The 19,508-nt window shown below is 36.6% G+C and overlaps 3 protein-coding genes across 19 annotated transcripts in view; 1 reads left to right on the top strand and 2 right to left on the bottom strand.

Moving 5' to 3' along the window:
- Positions 1 to 190: 190 nt before the first annotated feature.
- Positions 191 to 3,161, bottom strand: rnf11a (ring finger protein 11a). The gene is made up of 3 exons (XM_059554703.1): positions 2,683 to 3,161; positions 1,073 to 1,242; positions 191 to 533 (listed from the first exon to the last, which is right to left on the bottom strand). Exons 1-3 carry the CDS (start codon positions 2,779 to 2,781, stop codon positions 362 to 364), a joined length of 441 nt encoding a protein of 146 aa, XP_059410686.1. The 5' UTR covers positions 2,782 to 3,161; the 3' UTR covers positions 191 to 361.
- An 824-nt stretch (positions 3,162 to 3,985) lies between these two features.
- rad23aa (RAD23 homolog A, nucleotide excision repair protein a) lies at positions 3,986 to 9,136 on the top strand. The gene is made up of 9 exons (XM_059554701.1): positions 3,986 to 4,274; positions 5,044 to 5,205; positions 6,153 to 6,325; positions 6,811 to 6,857; positions 6,970 to 7,097; positions 7,251 to 7,326; positions 8,168 to 8,298; positions 8,384 to 8,557; positions 8,767 to 9,136. Exons 1-9 carry the CDS (start codon positions 4,209 to 4,211, stop codon positions 8,878 to 8,880), a joined length of 1,071 nt encoding a protein of 356 aa, XP_059410684.1. The 5' UTR covers positions 3,986 to 4,208; the 3' UTR covers positions 8,881 to 9,136.
- A 1,224-nt stretch (positions 9,137 to 10,360) lies between these two features.
- Positions 10,361 to 19,508, bottom strand: part of nfixa (nuclear factor I/Xa) — an 87,090-nt gene continuing 77,942 nt past the window's right edge. For 11 of the 17 annotated variants that reach the window (XM_059554686.1, XM_059554685.1, XM_059554687.1 and 8 more), the window contains 2 exons: positions 17,560 to 17,654; positions 10,361 to 15,430 (listed from right to left, as the gene is read on the bottom strand). In XM_059554686.1, coding sequence (XP_059410669.1) covers positions 15,416 to 15,430; positions 17,560 to 17,654 — 110 coding nt within the window. In that variant the 3' untranslated portion in view covers positions 10,361 to 15,415. The remainder of the gene's footprint in view (positions 15,431 to 17,559; positions 17,655 to 19,508) is intronic. The other 6 variants (XM_059554697.1, XM_059554695.1, XM_059554696.1 and 3 more) reach the window with 1 other exon arrangement.

Here is a 19,508-nt window from a genome sequence, read left to right as displayed (position 1 = left end):
TTGCACATATCATGAATTTAGTTAGAACGAAAAGAAAAGGGGAAAAAAGGTATATAATTAATTAATCTAACTCTATTTTCCTCATTCGAATTTGCTTTTGAAAAGCTCTATCTTCATTAGAGATGCTTCACTGAAACTTTTACATCAATTACATGTATATGTATTCGAAAGCGCTTTGACATGCAAGTGAGAGGTTTTAAACATCCTTCCAGGGGGTTTTATTGTTTAGCACTGGACATTTTTACAGTCTCTGCACAGACACAGAGTCACACCACCTTCATTTGTTCAATCTACTGTCCCAGACATTTCGGGGCTCTTGGCAGACTCATTGGCACGTCTCTCGGTTTTTCAGCAGGCACTCTCAGTTAGTCTCGTAGGAAGACAGCAGCGCAGCATCGACGGGCTCCATACAGGAAGGGCAAGTGAAGGAGCGCATGAGCCAGGCATCAATGCAGTCCACGTGATAGATGTGCATGCAGGGCAGGAACCGGATCGGGTCGCCATACTCAAAGTCCATCATGCAGATCACACACCTGTGGGCAGAGGGCAAACATTTTTACATACAGCCGGCTAAATTTGAAAGTGGTTTTCACTAGTGCTGTCAAACGATTAATCGCATCCAAAATAAAAGTTTTTGTTTACATAATATATGCGTGTGTACTGTGTATATTTATTATGCATATACAAATAGACACACATGCATGTACGTATATATATATATATATATATATATATATATATATAAATATTTTAAAAATATATATTGTATGTTTGTGTATTTATATATACATAATAAATATACATAGTACACAAAAACTAGTTTTGAATGCGATTAACTGTTTGACCTTATTAGTATTTACATGTATTTATGTATATATATATATATTATATATAAATCTATTTATTATATAAACAACATATTTTTCTTAAATATATACATGCATGTGTGTGTATTTATATATACATACACCACGCGCACACACACACATATATTGTTAACAAAAATTTTATTCTGGATGCAATTTATTATTTGACAGCACTAGTTTTCACGTGTTTTCGGGACACCACGCACTCTTTGATCTTCTTGTCGGATGGCTCTGTGCCTGGGTCGAAGACCCCTCGGGGCAGGTGTTGGATGAGGCCAATGCGCTGAGCGATACGGACCTGCTCCTCCTCCGTCAGCTGAGTGGCCAGCCGCGTCTGACTGGGTGTGGGATGGTACACTGGCACCTGCGCCCGCTCCTGGGGTCACGAGAGCATTTGCTCACAGATAATTAATACAATCCACATGTGGTTGGAGAACACAGAAGGGCTTATTAGAGCTTCACACTCTTAAAAATAAAGGTTCTTTATAGGCATCGACAACCATGCAATCTTTTCAAAATAGGGAAAAAAAGAGACAAAATAGTTATTTATAGAGGAAAAAGGTTTCTTGGATTATTAAAATCATACTAAGAAAAAAAATATTTTTAAGAATTGCAAAAAAAAAAAAAAAAGTTTATTCTATAGCATCTCAGTGAAAACCCTCTTTTGGAACCTGTATTTTATAAAAGTGTGTAGTTTAACAAAATAAAAGAAATAACAATCCTGTAGACACTATCCTGTAACTGCAGCCATTAGAAGATATATCCATGCTGTATGTGAAAAATACAAGGATTAATGATTTTTTTTTTTAATTGATTGAATTTTTTAAAGATGCATTTTATTTATTTATTTGCCCTCTCTCTCCCTCTCCCTCTTATTTTAGATTAATATTATATGGAAATGACAGGGGGCAGGGAGATTAATTATTTCATTAATACAAATTTAGAATGTTATAATATTTTTACTTTATTTACAAAATCCAAAATGTTCATAAAAATAAAATTACATGATTATTCTCTTAACCGTTTTAGTAAAAGTTTGCATTCAGACGTCCAGAATAACGTATATACTTAAGACTGCTCTTATGATGACTTCTAAACTTCTTTCAAACATGAGAACACAAAGCAAGAAAGTTTTGAATGCAACACACACACATACATATATATATATATATATATATATATATATATATATATATATATATATATATATGTGTGTGTGTGTGTGTGTGTGTGTGTTCTTCTGTATTACGGATATATTTTATTCTTTATATCACATTCTCTGAATTCTTAAATAATGCACTTTTATTTAATAATAATTAAATTAAATAATGTCTTTTATTTATTTAAAAGGCCATAAAAGAAACTGTTATGTTGCAATTTTGTATTTGCAAGCACAGAGTAACGTTACAGACTTGTTGTAATTTAAGGAAGCATTTCTTTCAAATATATGACATGCTTTCAAAAACATGATCTGTCCCAGAAACTATATTTATTTACCTTTTTTTTTATTATTATAGCTTAATATGGCATTATAACCTATAATGTCATTGTAGCAGTACCTAAAGCACTGTCCAAAACAGTCGTGGTACATTTTCTCTGTCAGAGATCACAGTCAATACCAAAGATGCATATCTATGATGAAAGAATTGGATTTCTCAAAACCTGCTTACAGCAAACTTTTCCTGTTTTTTTTAGATCGAGAATCAGACAATTGAATACCCACTGCGGTTACGAACACGATCCCAGCGTGTCTACAGTCTAGCTTGTGTTGTGCACAACAGAAAGTCATTTTTGTGGTCTAGTAGTTTGTTTTTACCTGGTAGGGCGGCGGAGGCTCTCCGGGCAGACTCGCCCCCTCGGACTCGTTGAGCAGGGACAGATCATCAGCGCCTTGAGAAGACAGACAGTTCCCCATCGAGCTGAGCCTGCACCACACGACAAACACGACAGAAACACGTCTAGGTGGCCTTTGAAAGACTCGCCAGTCCTCGGTTGTGTTTAGGGTCCGTCGTTCCTGCAGGCCGTTGTGTCTGATGTCTGTCTAGTGTGTAGAAAAACAACCGCGTCGCTAGCCAGCGGTCCGATTCTCACACACACAAGAAGGACGTTTAAAAGAGCGGGAATCCTTGAGAACCGATACGTCCAGGTTGGTTTAATACTAACGGGTGTGCTCGACAGGTATGACATGTAATATCCATTTATTATGGCCTGTACAGAGCAATATTTTTAGGTAAGACCTCTTGACGACTCCATATCCTCTTTCATTGTTTACAAACTCTTGGACCGGAAGTGGGTTGATCTGTGGATTGTGGTTATTGTAGTTTTTGCACTGAACGCTGACGCAAACACTGAAACTACACATTTTTTGACCACAAGGAAACCCATTTCTCTTTTGTGTGTCTAACATGATTCGAGAAGTTATTTAAAGTCTTCACTTCCGGTCCTGTAATTTTTTATTTTAACTATTATTTTTGTATATCGTGCAAAAATTTTTTTAAGTACTTTGAATTAAAAATATAGTTAATATATTCAATAAAATTAATTTTTCATTGGGAATCTTATGCTTTTATTCGGTAAATTTCACATACACAAAACCAAAATGAGTCATTTTAAACCACGTTTTTAAAAACCCTGTTTATTGACTGATATTATTATTATTATATAAAAAAGATATAAAACCTCATATGCAAAAGAGTTAACTGAATAAAGATAACTGAAAAGTAAAACACTGAACTTGATACTATCTTCTTTATTTACATTTAGTTATTTAGCAGAAGTTATTTATTATTTATAAAAACAAACAAACAACAAAAAACTCTGTATAATACTTTCATTCTTTATTTCGATATTTTAAAAAATATATATTTACATGTTTTATTTAAAATATTTATTCTGTATTGGTGTTTAGTGCAGAGCCGAATCTGGTTTAGTGGGAAATAACTAACTAAATAAATACATAAATAAAACACAAAAGGAAGATCAAACAGACTTCTATAAAAACACGACTATGAAGTTAAATTAAAGAAATCTTCATCCATGTCCATGTTATGTCTAAGGTCATATTTATATAATTGTAAAAAGCGCACTCAAAGTGTCGTTCCGCTTAGATCCGGAGGGTATCGCTGTGTCTGAGCTCACTCGTCCGCTCCGCCACGCGCCACCGCCGAAGAAAATGACGCAGCGCCCCTGACACAGGCGTGTTTTTAGCCTGTTAGCTAGAGAGCTACATCTCCAAACGATTAACACCGGTCATTCGCCTCGAAATCAAACATTTCCTCTGGATATAGAAGTGCTCAGAGACCCCGAATCAAGAAGAAAGGACAAGACAGAGGCAGAGCAATTATGCAGATCACACTGAAGACTCTGCAGCAGCAGACCATTCAAATAGACATCGACGATGAGCAGACGGTATTTACGCGCTATCTTTCGCTCGTCTAAATACGTTACAACAAAGTAGATGTACTCTGAGTGAGTAACTTCATGACAGGAGCGTATTTATAGCGATTTAAGGGGATTTTTTTGAGTCCATAATGAGTCATTTGGGATCAACTGATCGTGTAAGGCGATAGATAGATACTTGTCTGTAGAGTAGAGTATAAACAAATGTAATCACGATAGTTGGTCTGTCAGGTTTATGTAACGTTACTATAGAATAATCTAGAGTTACAGATTATATGTGACCCTGGAGCACAAAACCATTATTAGGATATTAAGAAAATATCATGTTCCATGAAGATATTTTGTAAATTTCCTACAATAGATATGTCAAAACGTAATTTTCTATTAGTAATATGCATTGCTAAGAATTTCATTTGGACAACTTTAAAGATTATTTTCTTAGTATTTTTTATTTTTTTTCACACCCTCAGATTCCAGATTTTCAAATAGCTTTATCTCAGAAAAATATTGTCCTATCCTAACAAACCACATACATCAATAGAAAGCTTACTTTTTCAACTTTCAGATGTATAAATATTAATAAATAAATTAACCCTTATCACTGGTTTTGTGGTCCAGTGTGATATATTTAAAGATTATAATAGTATTATTAAAAAAGACAGGGTTGAAATAGCTGTCAGAACGTGTCTGGTTGCTTGAATATCCACGTGCTATTTTCCTTTGATGACATAAATGTATGAGGTTGATTTTACTAATTATAATTATGGTTTTGACTCAGGTGAAGGCATTGAAAGAGAAGATTGAGGCTGAGAAGGGCCGAGAAAGTTTTCCAGTAGCAGGACAGAAGCTGATCTACGCTGGGAAAATCCTGCAGGATGATACGCCCATCAAGGAATACAAAATCGATGAGAAGAACTTTGTGGTGGTGATGGTGTCCAAGGTCAGAGTTTAGAGATTTGACCGTCTGAATTAAGATAACAATTAGGGATGCACGATATATAGGCCACCATATCGATATCGGCCGATAAATGTTAATTTTTCTGTTATCGTTATTGAACCGATAAGAGAATTTGGCCGATATCTTACAACCGATAAATAATGCATTATTTCCTGCACACTTCAGATGTGCTGCTGTTCACCATGATGGTTTTTAATTACTTGAAATATCATTGGAAACACTTCAATAATGAAAATACAGTGAACTGCAACATGTGCAGGGCAAGCCTGTCATATTATAATGAGATTATTAGCTACTATAAAATAATTTAAGGGAATCTTTGTTCGCCCGTGTTAATATATGATTCGTTTCCTTGAGTTAAATAATATGGCAGCACTTCAGTTTACCGGTGTTCATTCAGCCCTTCAGGCTGTGAGTTACAGGTTGTCAGTTATGTGGTGATTAATTGTGATATTAATTTAATAATAACAGTAACCTTATAATAATAGCCAGAAAATAACAGGCCTACATTAACTGGAGGTGCCAAATACTCTTAATGATGACAAAAGTTATTGATTTTGACAGTATCTTTGGCTATAGTCCTTACATGCTTGACCTCTTTCAAAACACTTCGTCTTATCGCCTTATGTTTTTTTTACACGCAAGTAATGTTGTCCAGTAACTTGTTTCCATTATTTAAGCATTATTTTATTTCTTTGTAAGGCTGCTTAATGTTTGATTTATGTTGAAGTGTTTAATGCCTTTTAATGAGAAATTTTTGCTAATCAGGCTCTCAAAAATTATGTAAAAATGTGGATTTAGGTTTATCGGCCAACATATCGGTTATCGGCTTTCATAATTAAAGAATTATCGGTTATCGGTATTGGCCAAAATGTTCATATTGGTGCATCCCTAATAACAATCAAAATATTTGTTTTTCTTCTGTCCAGACAAAAGCACCAGGATCACCCACTGCACCCTCAGAACCACCCAAATCTGCCGCTGCGCCTTCCTCTTCCTCCTCTCCTCCTCCCGTTCCAGCTCCTGCCTCCCTTCCCATCCCCAGAGACGAGTGTTCAGACGACCCTCCTGCAACCATCTCGCCTGCACAGAGCCCTGAGCGGTGAGACTCAACCAGGATTCCTGTCAGAAACTCTGCATGTTTCTACACTTGTTTATATCACTGGAGATATATATTTGCATGATTGGGCTGACTGCTTTTAATCATTGTCTATGTAAGAGTGAAAAGCAATTTATTAGTTATAAATAATCTTATGTTTTACTTTGCTTCTATCATGTTGCTAATAAAAAGTAAAGAATAAAATGGGTTTATTAACTGTATAGTCAAAATAAATAGATGGTACCATGGTTATTTAATATAATATCATATTTGTTTTAATAAAGTATTAAATAGAATTTTAAACAAATAATTGAATATCTATTTAGAAATCTAAAATAATTAATAAAAAAAAAGAAAAAAAAAGTATATACACGGTATATATATATATGTATGTATATTCACACACACACACACACACACACGTGTATATACTTATATATATTTAGAGCCGACTGCTGCGATAACTAAATCATAATCTGTTTTTGTAGTGCCTCAGGTCTCGGGGCTGATGGGGAAGATGCATCTTCAACATTAGGTACTGAGAAAATCTTCATCAGCTTGATTCTGAAAATCTTCCTGGTTTATTTGCAGTAAATGTGTAGAGATGGTTTTTGTCTCTCAGATGTTCATGCACATGTGTTTTGCAGTCAAAGGTCAGGAGTATGACGCCATGCTCACAAATATCATGTCTATGGGCTATGAGAGAGATAAAGTGGTGGCGGCACTCAAGGCCAGTTATAACAACCCTCACCGTGCTGTGGAGTATCTGCTCAATGTGAGTGTGGCTGTACAAATACATGCTTTCCAAATGTATTTATTACACCATTCACACTTGCTCTTTATTATTATTATTATTATACTTGTGTATGTTTTGAAGAGATCTCCATGCATGTTTGTGTATCTGATGCACGGTTGTGTCCCGTCTCAGGGGATTCCTACTGTCCCAGTGCAGGAAACTACTCCTGCTCCAGCTCAGCTCCCCACAGACACGCAGCCCGCAGAAGGTAAATAAATGTGCTTACAAAGGTCTTTATTCCTTTTTAAAGCAATCTACACTACCGTTCAAATGTTTAGTATGTAATGTTGAGTTCTCAAAGGTTCTTAGTTAAGAGAGAAATATTGCAAAATATTATCACACCGTTTTCTGTTTGAATATATTTTGAAATGCAGTTTATTCCTGTGAGCCTTCAGAAATCATTCTAATATGCTGATTTGCTGCTCTTTAAATATTTCTTATCAATGTTGAACGCACTTCTGCTGCTTAATATTATTGTTAAAAAACCATACTACATTTTTCCTTAGGATTCTCTGATGAATTGACTCTGATGATTAGGATTCTCTGATGAAAGATTCTCTGATTTATTTATTTAAACTAGATTTTTTTCCTAACTTTACAGATGCCAGTACTGTCACTTTTGACCAATTTATTATGTCCTTGCTGAATAAAAATATACATTTATTAAAAAAAATCTTTCTAAGCCCAAACTTTTGAATGGTGGTGTATATTTTCAAGCAAAAACTATTTAAAGTAATTTCCAGTTTTAATTGAATAAGAATTTGTATGCATAAGATTTTTATGAATATACTTTCTTTGATATTTAATATACTTAATTTGAATCAGAGTTTCAGAGGAATCCAGCAGACAAACTTTAATGCCATTTTTACTACATTTACTTTTTTGTTCACGGCAAATCACTTTTAATAGCCATTTAATGATTTTACTCAAATAAGATGCACATTTAAATGATTGCATTATTACTAATATATTGTCAGTATTCAGTATAGTGCCCGTCCCGATCATGAAGACAGACTGGACAGTTGACCGAGTGTCTGATGTTTTGTTAGGTGAGAATCCACTGGAGTTTCTGCGCTCTCAGCCGCAGTTCCAGAGCATGAGGCAGGTGATCCAGCAGAACCCGTCCTTACTGCCAGCCCTCCTGCAGCAGCTGGGACAGGAGAACCCCCAACTCCTGCAGGTGATCACACATCTCCAGCACAAAGCCTCAGAGTCTGTTTGTGTACGCTCTCAAGTCTTTTACTCACATGTTTCATTGACGGCAGCAAATCAGCCAGCATCAGGAGCTCTTCATCCAGATGCTGAACGCACCGGTGGGTGAGGGTGAAGTCGAGGGTGGAGAGGGTGGAGAGTTTGCTGATTTGGGTGCTCTGGCTGACGAGGCGGCTCCTGAGAGTTACATCCAGGTGACGCAACAGGAGAAAGAAGCCATCGAGAGGGTGAGTGAACACCACTGATGAGAACGAGAAATGGTACCTTACCAACCAGATGACTTTGAAAAATATCTAGTAGATCTATATATACTTTTTTTTTCAGATACCAAAAAATAAATAAATAAATAATTCATGGATATAGATTTTTTTTAACTATTATAACCCAGTGTTGCACAAATGGAAAGCATCTAATCTAACCTGTCTTTCTCTCTCAGTTAAAAGCTCTGGGGTTTTCAGAAGCTCTTGTGGTCCAGGCGTACTTCGCCTGTGAGAAGAACGAGAACCTGGCTGCAAACTTCCTGCTCAATCAGAATTTCGAAGACGAGTGAGAGTCGCGGAGAGCCTGCGTGCCCCCCCCCCTGCCACCACACAAGCACTGCATCTACTCGGGACACCGGTTTCCCCCCATTATTTCTTTGAGTTTACAAGTCAAGGGGAGACTCGCAGACTGGTTGGGGATGGGGCGGATGCAATCACTCGGTGAACAAATTCCAATGGAATTGACAGCATTTGGGTTGAATGCACTCTAGCATGTTGAAGAAGTGTGCTTGCACGTGTATATGCGTGTTCCCTTAGGGAATATTTGACTAAATCAGCATCAATTGAAAGCAAACGTCTCATAGTAGTATTATGCGTTGTGAGGAGGTTAGATGTGGGCATACGCATTTGCTTGGTTGTTTTTAGTTGGGGAAAGGATTAATGATATATGTCTAATGGAGGATTTTATATATTTCTCTAAAATCAGAGCTATTTCTGTATTTCTCCCAAAAATGAAACAATTAGTGCAAATTTTAGCCTTTCTGTAACATTCTCAGTAAAACAACGTTCTGTAAACGAATCCATATCATGTAGAATGACGTAATCCGAGTGATGATCGTTTTGAATGTACCTGAATTCAATAGATCACTTGTCCTATTTAAAGTCAACACGAAAGCTGTTTGCATTTGTAAGTTTAACAAGAAATTGAATTAAGCAAACTGTAGAATGGGACTCAAAAATTAAGGCTTTGTTCCTTCATGCCTGACATTTTAAATTATTTTGATAGAGCTTTTTTTTATTTACAATACAATTTGTGCATAATTTCATACATATATGCTTTAAGAAAGTAAAGTTGACTTTAAAAGCTTCTTATTTAAACTTTGATTTCCGTTAACCGTTGATGCAAAACAAATAAGGATAATTTTTCATGACATTAGCTTTGCTTATATTAATATGAGGACCAACAAGAGGTTTTTAGCACACTAGAGCTCACTGCATTTCAGAAACCAAAAGACCTGTTACAGCATGGTGATACTGCACCAGATTAAGTCCTGTCAAAGAGAGATTTCCTTGAATCATATTGGTGTAAAGCTGACAATGGGTTCCTCTGTTCATGTATTGAGAGTAAAGTCTTGTTACATTCACCTCTTAAAGCAGGTTCAGCGGAGGGAAAGAGCCTTTACATTGTTTTTGCTCATAACAAAGAAACGCTCCTTTGTAATGTAGTAGCCAAACTGCCAGACAGTAGACTTTTTTTTTTACTTATCAGCAGGCCTACATGAAGTCTGACTTTAAAATATATGGTCATTTTTGTTACATGCAATGCTTTGGTTGCTGAATAATGTATTGTTAAATTCTTTCATGTATTAACATGTGGTGGAAATCAGCAGAGCTTTGTGGATGCAGAGTCCATGTAGGCCTGTTTGTTAGTAATTAATCATTTGAATTTACTATAGCTTGAACTCCCCTGGGATCAATAAAATCTCATTGCAAAGAAAAGTTTTGGAGTGGCGTCAGTTTCTTACCATAAAACAAACCCATATCAGAATCTTTGTACAGTCAAGAACATCATTTATTCAATCAGGTGCTGCTCTTTACAAACATTTTAGTTTTTTATAATGGAAAAGAATCTGTAAATAACACATGCAGATTGCCAAAGGCTCTGTGGAGGGCGCTGGATCAGAGACTAGCTGTACTAAAACACAAGCAAATCAAAACCACATCGACAGCAGAGACAGTAGATATTTAAAAAACGTGTACAGCTGCAATTTTGCATGAGCAAATCGGGGCAGATTCTGAATAAATAAATGCAACTAAAGTTTCATAATACTGACACAAACCAGAGGGATGATTAATAATTCAGATTTTAGTGCTACTAACTCTTAATCACTTCAGCATGGTGTGCATGTAAAAATGCACATTAATTGAAATATTTAAAAAATGCGTAAAAAACAATTGACGTAATTAAGTGTGGACTTCTCTATTCTAATAGAATTAGAATGATTATTAAAACTTTGTAGTTATCATCCTTTTCATGCAACATTTACTTTTGTCTATTTTTATATCCGATAAAAAATGTTCACTGCTGAAACATTACTATCTATGATTAATATGGTGCTTACAAAAATCCATGGGTTGAATTATTTTAAGTGGAGCAGCTGGGATTTGACAACAAAGCTGCCGCCACATCTGGATCAGTACTTCTAAATGCAGGGCATTTTATTCTTAGTGCACTGTTTTAAACGGTGCATAAGGTGCAATTGGCAAATCATCAGTCAAGTTCTTTAAACAGCTGGCCTCAAACAACCACTAAAAAGGTGCTTTAATTGCAGAGTCAAAAGCGAGACTAATGGAAATAAATACAACACAAACAAACACGACTGTGCATCTTCTGGTCCAGCGCTCTCCACCGACAGCCAAACAGATCTGGCACCAGGACCTCACCGCTTCCTAAGACACACCGGTACTGCTGGTCTCAGATGAAGGGAGGGTGAGCGGGTCGGTCCCGGGTCAGTTTGTACTCAGAGCCCACTGCGTTTGACCGAAGAGCGAGACGTGTATGATATAAACATGTGAAGCATACAGACAGGGATATAACATTAGAGTTTACAACATCTTGCTCAAGAGAAAAAGATTCAACTTTTTTTTCCAACTCTTTCATCAAAAGAGGGAGGAAAGATAAGGATAGACATCTACGGTGCCAAGAGCGAGAGACTAATAAAGACAGAGGTACAGAGAAAAAGGGACCCAAATTTTTTTTTTTTTTTTTGCTTTTTTAACTTTTTTTTCATCATTGTACAATAAAAAGAACGAAATCACATCCATTTTCTTGTAGTACTATATACTGTGAATACAGCTTGAGAAAGCTCAGAAAGAGGAGAGACGGGTGTTCATCATTTACAAGATGGTGTCTGTGAACAAAAGGCACTTTGAATGGGACAACCTTTAAATGCTCACCTATACACTACAGCACGAACACTATGGGAGCTCATTTACATACAGGAAGTGTTTCCAGGACAATACGGGGCAGCCGTGGCACACTGATATTTATTTTGCCTCTCGACTCGAACCTTGTGTGCTCTAAACTACGACTAATGAAACCCTACTCACGTTAACATTAACATCGACACGATCTCATCTAAAGGAAGCAGAGATTTGGAGCAAATGTGATCTGATTGTATGTGACAAACCCTCTGGTTTTGATTCCTCCAATCAAAACACGCCTTTATGCATATTCATCAGGTATTTAGGTGCATTCAAGTCCTCCTGGAAAGTTTGTATTTATGAGTTGCAAAGTAATTTTTAACTCCAAAATAACAAATAATTTGCATCATGTGTGTTTTTATTCAATTTATGAAGGTGCAATTGTTATGCATTATATTACAACGGTGGAGTACTATCATAATTTATTATGCAACTTTATTGCAAATGGAAAAAATGAGTTCATACATTTTAACAACCTTATCGCTAATTACAGATGCTGCATTCATTGCGGCGTTCAACTCAAACACAATCTTTCTGACCAACTTAAACTTGAATGCACCATTTATCGAAGAGTAAGAAGGGGCATTGCTCTCTTAAAGGTTGTAGCAAAATGCCTTTTGTCAGAACCAAAATATATATATAAAAATATGAACTCCCTAGGTAAATACAAGAGAAGAAGAAAGAAACAGGCTCGTTAAACTTGTCTCGTTCTGGTGTGGTATTATTTGCGCTTGAGTAACAGAAGCACCAGTATTTTTTGTTATTGTAATACATTTGCTTTTGTAAAATCGTTCCTTCGGCCCCCACCCCTAAAATAGTTTAAAAACAAAAGCTTGCAAATAAAACATTAAAAAAGATAATTGAAAAGTAAAAATTAACTTCCCCGCTTTAACGCTTACAGAGACTGGGATTCTTTTTGTGGCCCTCGTGTTTAGAGTCCAGGAGCTTGCAGACTTCAACCTTTTTTTTTTTTCTTTCTTTTTTTCACTTCCTTCGCTTTCTTAAAAATCTGAAGACAAACACAGATATCTACCCAACACATTGCACACGGCTCAGTCCACATATAATTTTTTTTTACCCCTCTCTCTCTCTCAATAATAACACTTTTCAACAAAGAGAATTTGTTTTCTCTCTGAAAATTTCTGTTTCTGTTCTAAAGGTGTATTTGTGTCCTGTTTTTGATCTGCACTGACCTGACCTGACAGTCCTGTTGGTTCTGACGAGATGATCTGATGTTTTTGGGTTTCATATGCTTGGACGTTTTCCAATGACATCACTGACTCAGGTCAAAGGTCAAAAAATAACTAGACTGCCATAGAGCTAATTTCACAGCGGAAGAACTATACATATGTCCATATATATATACACACACACACACACACACAGTATGAGTACGATATGTTCTGGATAACATCTATCTTTAAATATGACGTTTGCAGTTGCTCATATGTTGTTTGCCAAGCCCATGATACATATTGTACATATTTTCTGTAGCTTATACATGAAGTGAAGACCCTGAATTGCATGTAAAGGGGACACCGAGGCACTTTGATGTGTTTCAAGTGGATGATGAAATCGTCAGCTCTCAGCCAATCAGAGTCCCTGACCATGTGATTGACAGCCAGGCAGTCCAGTTATTTAGTGAGGTCAGTGGTTACAAGCATTTTCTTTTCTGAGTTCATCTAAAATTGAAACATGCTGTACTTTAAATAGGGTGCATGTTGTAAAATCATGTTTGATAGAGGGATTTGTTTTTAAAGGTTTCCCTTTGTCCTTTAAGGAAGTGGGTGTGTGTCATAGTGCAATGTTTGTGTATGTGTGCATGTATGTACTTTAGTTGAGCAATGTGCTGATAGGCTAAATGAAATGGTAGCCTTGAGTAGATTGTCGTGCGAGTTAGGCTGTACTGAAACAGAAAAAAAAGCTGTAGTAAAGTTATGAACGAACTGTAAAGTGATGGAAGGGCACAGCACTGTTGATATAATAGCCATCAAAAACATCTAATTAATGAAGCTCTAAAAGGAAAACTTGAGATTGTCTGTTTGTTAGTCACATTCTAGTTGAAGGAGAGCTGATCTTTACCTGTAACTCGAAAAACAAAAAAGCACAATTCCACATGCAGTTGGATCTGCTGGAGCAGAAGCGGCTAGCTACTTTATGCAAACTAAAATCGCACAAAACCAGAAATCAAACACAAGTGAAAGGGTGAATGTCACAAAAACACAACCAGGTCACATTGCACAATCAAAATAAAAAATAAAAAAAATTTTACAAAATGAAATTGAAGCCTATTTTTGGCTCACTGAGATTCCTTGCATTGTGACAATATTTGTATGACAATTAAGCATTTTCATCCATAATTCTCATTAGTAAATTAGTAAAAGTAAATTATGGATGAAAAAGTTATTATTATTATTTATTTGTATTCATTAATTTTTTGCATGAGAATTTCAGAAAAAATATTGGCTTGGTTTTTTTGACCATTTTGCAACAAATAATTATTAATTAAATAAGTTTTTTTTTAAATCATATTTCTGTCTTAATTTGTTTTTGGGGTAATATGACCTGAATCTAAATTTTTTTGACATCCACAAAAAAAAAGAAAAGTAAAAAAAGTACTGCAAAACCAAATGCAAAGTAAAGCAGAAGAAGCCCTTGTGTGCAGGGCTGACTGTAGGATATGATATGATAAACAAGCACTAATGGTAGTGAAGAGGTCAGTGATGGATGCGCTAAAAACCCTCGTTAGTTCATGCCAATGGGTTTTATGACTCAAATCACTGGCCTTTTAATTCATAAACACTACAAAATGAAAAATGTTTGAGTCACAAGCTTGACATTACAGTCAGCCGTGCTTGACCCTTCCCATTCCTGTGATCAGCTGTCTGTCTACTCTATATGATGTTGTGTAGTGCTGTCGCTGACGTGACGTGTGTGTATTGCTCTGCTGGTACTCATCTGTGTGTTTTACCTTACAAAACATGGAGCCTGACTCTAAGGACAGAGCTACTGTCATCCCTTCTCATTAATCACATTAGTGTTATCTGTTGTTTCGCTCAGTCTATTGCTTGGTAAACAGTGAGAGGACGCCGAGTTCACACTGCACTGGAGGGCGTCACTGAAATCAGGAAATCCAGATTCGGAAGTGTAAGCCTAAGCCAATCAGAAGGCTCCATCCAATCACACGTGTCCGGCATCATCCAGGTTACATGTCCATTTCAAATGTCCCTTTTCAATGATTTCATGAATAGAGTTCTGACTAGGAAGAGATGGATTTCCTCACCATTGCATATGACTGGGGGATGAACAAATTAAAGAAAGGTAGATGGAATTAGTCAATGCACTGGAAGTCTCGGGAACACAACGAAGATGTCGGTTTGTTGTTCCTTTGTTTGGTTCTCTGAGCTGTCCAGACGGGCAGGGTAATGCTGAAGTCTTCCAGATCCCTTGATCCAAAGAGGGTGTCAGCGGTTTTGGGAATGGTGTGTGTATTTGTGCATGTGTTTGTGTGTGAGAGAGACTTTACAGGGGGGCGTGTGGGAAAGTTCCATACTTAGCTTTGTGACTCCATTTCCAGTTTTCATTGTGGATGTGTGTCTGTGTGGTTTATGAAAAGTCTCGTCAAAGGAACCATGACTGAAAGAAAAGGAAAGTAATGAGAGTCATTTTACAAATAGCCTTAGTTAATATGTTTCATAACCACATTTTAAATGTCTGAGTAAAAGAGTTTTCTTAAAGAAATATAAATTGTTTGCTCAAACAGGGAAATTCTGTTCATGTACCTATGTCCCAAAACATTCTCTCTTCCATTTAAAACATTTTAACAGAATTTATTTAATGTTAAAAGTGTGCAATGTTTGAATATACACAGACTTGCATGAGATTTGAAATATACAGTGGACGGATTTGAGGGGATAGTTTTCAGTAATGACAGTGTTCAAACGTTTGGACACAGTTTGGAGTATAAATTAATATTTTTATTCAGCAAGCATGCACTATATTGACCAAAAGTGACAGTACAGACTTTTATAATAAGCAAGGTTTTCACAAAAATGTTAAACCTTGCTAATAATGATGTTTTCTTGAGCAGCAAATCAGCACATTAGAATGATTTTTGAAGGATCATGTGACACTGAAGCTTTAAATCACAGGAATAGAAAACAGTTATTTGAAATTAAATTGATTCTGTCATTTTGATCAAATAAATGCATCCGTGGTATTTATAAGAGACTTTTTTAACAACTTTTGAAAGTTGGTAAAGGCAGAAAGCCGTATGGTTTTGGAATGACATTAAGGTAGGGACATTATATGAAAACACTTCGAAGGGATTTTTACAGTTGAGTGAACCATTCCTGACAGTTTGACATTTTTATCAGTGCACTGTGACAGTTCTCAGAATAACCACTAGAGTACAGTGGACACAATATAAACACTCACACTACTTCTACAGACCAGCTCAGAAAACTCAGCGTCTCTGCTTCCCCCAGCAAATTTAATGTTTAAACAAAGCTAACATCGTCCCCTGCTGGTTTTAGTATGGTATCTAGAGAGAAATACTTGACTTGAGAAGTTTGCTGATGTTTGACTCACTAAAAGTTCCCTGCGGGACTGGTATTATCTTTCTGTCTCTTTCTTGCTGTAATCCTCAGTAGTGGGGTCCATCCATTTTCTTAAGTTCTCTCCTGTTGAAGTTCACGTTCAACTACCTATGACATCATGTCTGGTTGCTGAGGGCAACCAGACAGTCTGGACGTGACACCCTCTCTCTTTCTCTCTTTCCTCAGTATGTCAGACTTTCTCTCTTGCATAGAATCGCATGTTAAAACTACTTTAACACATTTGAACTAGACCAATGCTCAGTCCGTCACAGCACATCCATTTGAAAAATGTCAGACTGACTGACAAATCTTAGAAAGTTACTGTATATAATTATATTAAAAGTAATGCAAAACGAGACTTTCATTGCTGGGAGATTTTCTAAATTTACCTGCCATTCGCAGATGAGGCAGAAGTGTACATTTTGGATGCTGCAAGTGTGTTAATGTTTATGCAGGACTTTTTGACCGAAAAAAGAAGACACTTTAAAGTCATACTTATTTTCTTACACAATAAATCTGATGAATCATAAGACATTTGGTTTTGGAACCAGTGAGGAGGAGGAGGAAACAATTGTTTCCATGTGTACGTTCTTATTGTTAGTGCTTGTGGTTTTTGTGGCTGGAGCAAGTGGGAACACGGCCACAAAATCCATCTGAAATGATCAGCGTGTCCCTCAGCAAGCCCCCAGAGAGCCGCTGACTGCTACCAACCACACGCATTTAACAGCACTCAGACCCACGATACTCGCTGATCAAAAACACATGATTGATGGATAGACTGAAAAGGCTGCTATTTTCAATTTAAAGGAATATTCTAAGGTATTTTCGACTTAATGTCTACACACCACATCTTTAGCATGATGATGTTGATGAGCACAAACTCATCCCTCAGCGTGTATAAACAAACAGAACATGCTTTTACAGTAAATACACTTTCAGTTGAAGCCTACCACACGAACAGACCCGAGGGTCTAAACGTAAAAATGTGCAACAGCATGTATTTGTGTTTAAAAATAAAAATGGACAAAATGCTCCGCGGCTTGCTTGCAAAGCTTCTTGTGAAACTGTATTATAGGTTTCTAATTTGTTTATGCACACATTATCAGTGGTAAGCTAATCAACAGCATGCCACTCGTTCCTAAAGTGAATCTGCATGTATGCATGTACCTGAGTCTGCTGTGGGATGTTCAGAAAGTTGTTGTCCCGTGATCCGATGCCGACAAACCTGTTGGAAGCTGTGGAGCCTGGCGCTGGGTATGCTGCTGGGACACACACACGTCTGTCAGCATTCACAGCTGTGATGCTTGTGTTTGTTTTGTAAAGATTTCAATAAGAAGTTTGTATTTTAATTACGGGCACTACAATGTAAAATAAACAAGTGACTTGAAGATGAAGTTCACATTAGCGGCACTAAATGGGATTGCAATCTGTCTGAGTAAGTCAAGGAGTCAAGGTTTGGCTGGATAGCACTGGCCATTTAACACCTGCTGGTCGATTAAGAAACTACACAATTACAAAAGCAAACTGTCCATTTTAACATTCAACATTTTACGTTTACCAGTCAGTAACCAGCAAGAATGGGACATACAGATTGGAATTATTATTTAATATTAATTATATTAAAATTATTTAAAATGTAAAATATTCTTAAATAGTAAATCTTGAATTCTAGTAGATGTTTTGATGCTGCTGACCGATTGTTTTTGGAAACATCTAATGGATTTTATGTCTTCTGCTTCCTTTAATGACACAGCTTAGGATATTCACTACTGAAAGGCTTGGCACTAAGAACCCATAATCAAACATAAGCAAGCGCACCAGCCAAAAAACTGTCATTGAGATGAATGGGAATGCAAATGGATAGATTTCTCTAAGTATTGTAGTCCTTCTTGGACCAACGGCAGACTGAGTGAATGCCTGATATATATCTGAAATCATTTTTTAAATTCAGTTCTATGTCTGTACTTTAACAGTAGTAAGAGTACTTTCCTTGGAGTACTATAATAACTAAATTTGAACGCTCAGTATGAGCTCACACATTTGCTGGTGCCATGTATTGATGAAATGAAGATTAAACTGCAGTTTGGTATCAAGGATTTGAAGGAAAAATTGTTCAGGTAAAAGTTGCGCAGATTTGGGAGGAAGAATACATTTTTTTTTAAAAATCTGACTTTTATTTAAAAATGACAACTGAAAAAATTCTAACATTTTAAAATTCAGTTTTAAATTAAAATATTGAATTCAGGGCAGTTGTATAGGGGTTGGGGAGGGGGCCATCTGAACTGAGCAAAAAAACAAATCTGACTTTTAGTTGAAAACGCCAAAATGTAAAAAAAAAAAAACATTTTTGAAAATTCAAATTCAGGGCAGTTTTGCGGAGTGGACTCCATGGGATATGAGGAGCATTTATATGTTTGCAGAAGTGTTAAAATGTGTTTTGTTGTGTGTGTGATTTTCTTAATATGACTGAAAAAAGCTGCTGTTGTGTGGAAAAGCACCGAAAAAAGGAAGGTATAAAATGGAGGAATTACAACATGTTGAGACTGATACACCATTCCATAGATATGAAATGATCGAATGAGAAAAACACAGAAAGAAAAAGAAAATTCACAAGAGAGAATGGAAAAAAAAAGGAAGGGGTGATCTTCTCAAAGGTTTGCTCAACCAGGCTCCTTCTCCTGCCCACCCGCCCTGCTGACAGCACCCAACACACACACATCCCAAGCAAAGACCCACAACCCAGTGCCGCCGCTCTCACACACTGCCAGACACATTACAAATCCCTTCACCTGCACGTCTACACACATTTCCTTTTTGTATTTAGCTTGAAGTGTCAATGGAAAGGCGCTCTCGCTGAATGTGGGGCGTCAATTTTTGTTTGTTTGTTTGGAGTCCATGCCAGCTGCCCTGAATTTGATCTCTTGAAGAAAGAAAAGAAGGAAAGGAAAATGAAAAGTGAGAGTGATGAGGAAGGTGGCTGATCTATGGGAATGATTGGCTGATGTTCTTGCTTGGTTTCAGCCAATGAGAGGCAGCGGGGTGTCTCCATCCCCATTCAATTGCAAAAGTCAGTGACTGATTGCAATCGGATAACTAAATGAAAAAGCAAGATGAAA

This window comes from Carassius carassius, chromosome 7 (genome assembly GCF_963082965.1).
Source record: "Carassius carassius chromosome 7, fCarCar2.1, whole genome shotgun sequence".
NCBI lineage: Eukaryota > Metazoa > Chordata > Actinopteri > Cypriniformes > Cyprinidae > Carassius > Carassius carassius.
The sequence above is the reverse complement of the archived record's forward strand: the minus strand, read 5'-3'. Positions and strand labels throughout refer to the sequence as shown.